Genomic DNA, 5,458 nt, shown 5'->3' on the forward strand with positions numbered 1-5,458 from the left:
TGTGGGTTGCCAGAAAAGGAACTATGGTCCCAGGGCTGGAGTTCTTGCCCACCTTGGTGGAGGAAGGCCTAGACAACCTTATCCTTCCTGAAGACACAAGACACTGATGCCCCCACCCCCACCCAGCCTGAGCACAGAGCTGAAGGGAGGGCCTGGGGACAGGCAGATGGATCAGGCGCCTCTGACAGGAAATTCCAGGGCTTTTGGAAGGACGCATCGACCCCGAAATCGAACTGAGTTCCTACAGGTGGCAGTGCCCAATAGACATCAACAGTGGGAGGGCCCAGCAGGCAGAGCGGGGTGTGGCCATCTGTGCCTGGGAACCCTCCGGAAGGGGAATCCACCTGGTTCTGCTCCAGGCCCTGCCCACCTCAGACAAGCCTCTGGCCCTCTCTAGGCCTGTTCTCCAGTCAAGAGGCCTCCCCACCTGCTGGGGACTCTGTCAACTGTATGGTGGTGGCAGGAGGGATTTCAGCTAGGGGGGAACCTGGGGGAGGCAGCAGCCCCTGCAAGGCCCAGAGGGCAGCTCCCAGGGTTCAGAGGTGCAGGGATCAGAGGATGGGGTGGGGAGAAGGATGGAAGAGGAAGCAGGACAGATGCCACAAAGTTCCCTGCTCGGTGGTCTTGTATAATGGCTTGGGCTAGGCAGCCAGGCCATCTGGGTTGAAACTGCTTACTTAGTGGTGTGTGGTCTAGAACAAGTTACTTAGCCTCTCTGTGTCTCAGCTGTCCCATTTCCTTTTTTTTTTTTTTTTTTGACACAGGGTCTCACTCTGTCACCCAGGCTAGAGTGCAGTAGTACGATCATAGCTCGCTGCAGCCTGGAACTCCTGGGCTCAAGTGATCCTCCCACCTCAGGCTCCTACTTAGTAGCTGGGACTACCAGCGTGTGCCACCATGCCCAGCTAAGTTTTACATTTTTTGTAGAGACAGCGTCTCACTATGTTCCCCAGGCTGGTCTCGAACTACTGGCCTCAAGCAGTCTTCCCACCTTAGCATCTCAAAGCACTGGAATTATAGGTGTGATTACAGGTGTGAGCCACTGCGCCCAGCTGTTGTCCTGTATTTTATTTGGCAACTCCACTTTGGTGCCGTGTGTGGCCTGGCATGACAAAATGTGTGTAGCTATGCAGGTCTGGCCCTGTGAAATAGCAAGGTGAAGTGTTTCTGTGTGGGACTGTGACAGGACATCAGGAGAAGTGCAGGTGGGGGTGACTCTAACCTGCACTGACTTTGAGGCTGCGCACTACAGTGTGGCTCCCTGAGGCTCCAGCAGCTCCCTAAGGGCAGGTGTGAGCTGTTTGCTCAGTGAGGCCCAGCAAGGTGTGAGACCCGCCCTGGGCAAACACTTAGATCCGGCTCCAGGTGGACTGGGATGGAACACCTGTTGCCACTGTGAAGGACACATCCCTCTCAAGGCCACCCCAGCCCTAGGGGCCTCAGAGTTCTTGGTGCTGAACTTTTTTTTTTTTTTCACTGGAGATGATGCTGTGGCACCATCTCAGCTCACTGCATCCTTGACCTCCCGGGCTCAAGCCATCCTCTTGCCTCAGCCTTCTGAGTAGCTAGGACCTCAGGTGTGCACCACCACGCCCAGCTAATTTTTAAATTTTTAGTAGAGATGGGGTTTCACCATGTTGCCCAGCCAGGTCCTGAGCTCTTGGACTTGTGCAGTCTGCCTGCTTTGGCCTCCCTAAGTGCTGGGATTACAGGTGTGAGCCACCGTGCCCAGCCTGCTGCACCTTTCTGAGGGTCTCTGGAACCCCTCCTCCATGCCACTGCTTCCTGGTGACATCACACAGGTCACTGCCCAATCTTCTAGAACAGTGCCAGGACACTGCCTTGTTGCCCTGGACAACCTGGGAATTTGCTCCACCAAAACTGGCAGGCAGGGTTACCCCTGAGGAGGGGGTGGGGGAGAAGAGGTAGGGGTGGGGCCCTATCATCTCCCAGAGGGGGAGATCAAGGCAGCCATCACCTGTCTAACTAGATGGTGAGTAGGGGTGGGCATCCTGGAGCAAGGCTAGACTTTCAGGCCCCTCATTGTCCAGGACACTGGGCAGGTTGTGGGGCACCAAGGGAGACTGACTCTTGAGGCTGAGAGAGGGCAGTGACTGTGTCAAGGTCACTGGCAGGCAAGTGGAAGGTGTGGTATGTAATAGGGGGTGGGAGGAGCAGGAGCCTCAGGTTAGGAGCTGAGAGACCTAGGTTTTCATTCCTTTTTTTTTTTTTTTGAGACAGAGCATCGCTCTGTCACCCAGGCTGGAGTGCAGTGGTCCAATCTCCGCTCCCTGCAACCTCCGCCTCCTAGGTTCAAGCTATTCTCCTGCCTCAGTCTCCTGAGTAGCCTCCCAGGCACATGCCACCATACCTGGCTAATTTTTGTATTTTTAGTAGAGATGAGGTTTCACCATGTTGGCCAGGCTGGTCTTGAACTCCTGACCTCATGATGCTCCCCGCAACCTCAGCTGCTCTGTCTGCGAGGGGCACGTATGAGATCTAGGCCTGCCCAGTGCCCTGTGTAATGATGCCTCACATTCCCACGCTGTTTCAGTTTGTCAAGCACCTTCTCGTACACAGTCTCACCTTCTATACCCACTCTGGCTCCTGCTCCGTGATGCCCCATTCTGAAACTGGGACCCAGAGAGCAGCCAGACCTGGACTCTAGCCTGGGGGCTCAGAGAGGCACCTCAATTCACTTCCTGGGCAGGGGACCAGATCTGGGGCAGGGGACTGCGGCGGGCAGAGCAGGGGCATGCTTTGCCAAAACTGTTTCCATTGTTTGATCTTCCATGAGACTCAAAACTTGCCAAACCATCATGTCAAGATGTTACCTTGGTTGGAACCGTGCATTTTTGGACAGTGTATTCCTCCCTGCCCCACTCACCCCCACCAGTTTTATTTTTAGTTACTTATCTGGGGGTGAAACTGGCACATATACAACTCTTTTCCCTGCCACAATTCTTAGAGGATAGGTATTATTATTCCAGATGAGGAAACTGGGGCTCAGAGAAGGCCTGTCACTGGCTTCTGGTGACACAGCTAGGAAATCAGAGGTCCAGGATTTGAACTCAGCTCCACAGGCCCTTTGTGCTGCTAGGTTGTGGGTCCTTCCCAGACTCCTCTCTCCGAGCCCCTCCAGCCCTCCTGGGCTCATTCTTCTGCTCTGGAGCAGATGGGGTCCTTCTCGGCTGCTTAGAGGTGTTCTGAGAAGGATATGAATTGCCTTTGTCATGTTTGAGAGGTTTTCATGAGACCCAGATCCAGAGGTACTGAAATTCCTGGGAGGGGTAGCATTTGCAAGGGCAAATTAACGATGAGTAGAATGAGGTGATACCCTTCTACCCACCTGCTGGCGAGGTAGCCTGGCCTAAACCTGGGACCCAGGGATGAGCCCAGGGCCTGGCTGCCTGAGCCCTCAGGTGCCACGTCACCCACCTTTACCGACCCAAGGTCCAAAAGATTCTTGTTTCTTCTGTGTTTTGATCTGAGTGATGGTTTGCTTCTTGCCATCTGCACCTCCCTGAGTTTTTGTCTCTCTGGCAGCTCTCTAGGGTGGGGAAGCCCGTCTATCAGTCTGCCCTCACTGCTACCTCCTGTGCCCTGGCCTTGTCTTTTTTGCCCTGGACTGGATGGTGGGTGTGAGAGGTTTGCTGCCCTGGTGCCTGCTATCTGCTGAGGTGTATTTTATTGGGGCCCTAAAAAGGCAGGAGCCACCGGGCCTGTGCTGCCACCTCTTTTCCTCATGGCACATCCAAGAGGATATACAGTTCACAAAGCAAAGCAGCCTTTGGCTCTACTGGGGTCCCCTTTGGGTTTTATCTGAGACCCACACTGCCTGAGTGTCCCACCCAGGCAGTATGGGTATCAGGTAAAACTGCTGAGGCCTGGGGAGGGGCAGTGACCTGCCTAGAGTTAGAGGCAGAGGAGGTAGATAGCAGAGAGTCAGAGCCTGGGCATCCTGAGCCCAGAGCCAGCCCCCTGCCACCCACTCATTCCCAGACACTTTTCAGGAGTGTGGTTTAGAAGGGATGGGTGATTATCTGACTGTGCCTCCCACACTGCAGATGGAGGCCTGGAGATCTAAGGTCACTCACACAGGCCTCATGAGGACCTGCAGCACATTGTCCAGGATTCACTTTGCAGGATGCCCTTTGGGGTCACTTGCCATCATAACTCCCCGCTCACCCCCACTCATTTTTAAAATGTGGCCTAATTTACAAACATCTCGGCGCTTTAAGCATTTCGGGAAGAAACACCTCTATTTGTGAAGCACCGTGACAAATCCTCGACTCCTCGTTTTTTTTTCTTAGCACATTTAAGAAAAGCTGTTCCATCCTAGAGCTCTAGGCTGGTGAGGCTAGGAGGCACCTTAGGGTTATCCATTCTGATTCCCTTTTTCTGTAAATGGAAAACTAAGGGCCAGAGAGGAGGAGGCAGCGGGGCACAGACAGGAACGGAGGTGGGAGGAGGCTGAGATCTGCATGCTGGTCAGGATGACTGTGGCAGGTTCTTGTTGGGCCCTGTTAGTTGCTCATCCAGAGGAGCTCACCACAGTCGCTGGGACAGACTGCCACACTCACCCTGGCCTGGATTCAGAGAAGTTGAGCTACTGACCTCAGTTCACACAGAGCAGATGGAGGAAGAGCTGGCACTAGGACCCAGGGGGCTGGGGGGAGCCTCCCGGGCTGGAAGGGATGGCAGGAGCGCTGGTGCAGGTAGCTATGGAGCTCTGGCCAACTCTGCCTGGGGAGGTAACAGAGCCCAGAGCCCTGGGCCAGATGCTCTTGAGAGCCTAGTCTAGTCCATAGGAGGTGTGCGTGTGTGCGTGCATGTTTGTGTGTGTGTACACGCACGTGTGTGCATGCTGAGAAGGGGTGCTGGTGGACAAGGGCCAGAGTGTGGGGCTGGAGGGAGTCCCGGTTCAAGCTCCCAGGTACGAGTGAGACTAGGGTGGAGATTTTGCCTACGTCTGGCCAGCTTGTGAACCTTGAGCCTTGTGGGTTGGATCGGCTTCCTGCTGGGTTTGCACTGCCCAGTGGGAATGGGGTTGGGTGTGTGTAGGCTTGGTGTGCCTCTAGCTTGGTGGGGGATGCAAGCTGTGGGCATCTCTGAGCTGCCGTGGGGCTGTCATCCCTGCGAGTTAGTCTCTTGATTGTCATGGGTGTGTGTGCCCATCTTTGGATCTCTGGGGTATTGCGTGGGGGCGTCTCTGGGTTGTTCTGGGGACAGCGTGCCCGTGTGTAAATACTGTAGGTTGTTGCAGAGGTGTGTACCTGTGAGTATGGGAGGTGGTGGAGAGAAGGGGTTCACAGTCAACTTCCAGAATTCCTCTTCTTGCACCTCGTGGCCCTTCCTCGCAAACCCCACTCTGTCTTGGCCTCTCCTCACCCCGTCCCCGGTCTCCGCTGGGGACTGGCCCCTCGCGCGCCGGGTCCCCTCCCGGGGCTGGCGGGGG

General features: G+C 55.3%; 1 protein-coding gene across 2 annotated transcripts in view; it reads left to right on the plus strand.

Moving 5' to 3' along the window:
- The window catches only part of STARD10 (StAR-related lipid transfer (START) domain containing 10), a 53,285-nt gene that overhangs the window by 19,851 nt on the left and 27,976 nt on the right, over positions 1-5,458 (plus strand). Inside the window, exon 2 of one of the 2 annotated variants that reach the window (XM_011953054.1) lies at positions 4,805-4,820. In XM_011953054.1, coding sequence (XP_011808444.1) covers positions 4,805-4,820 — 16 coding nt within the window. Of the gene's footprint in view, positions 1-1,833; positions 1,994-4,804; positions 4,821-5,458 lie in introns of those variants that run through there. The other variant, XM_011953055.1, reaches the window with a different exon arrangement.

This window comes from Colobus angolensis, unplaced genomic scaffold (assembly GCF_000951035.1).
Source record: "Colobus angolensis palliatus isolate OR3802 unplaced genomic scaffold, Cang.pa_1.0 Scaffold355, whole genome shotgun sequence".
In the NCBI taxonomy this organism is placed as follows: Eukaryota; Metazoa; Chordata; class Mammalia; order Primates; family Cercopithecidae; genus Colobus; species Colobus angolensis.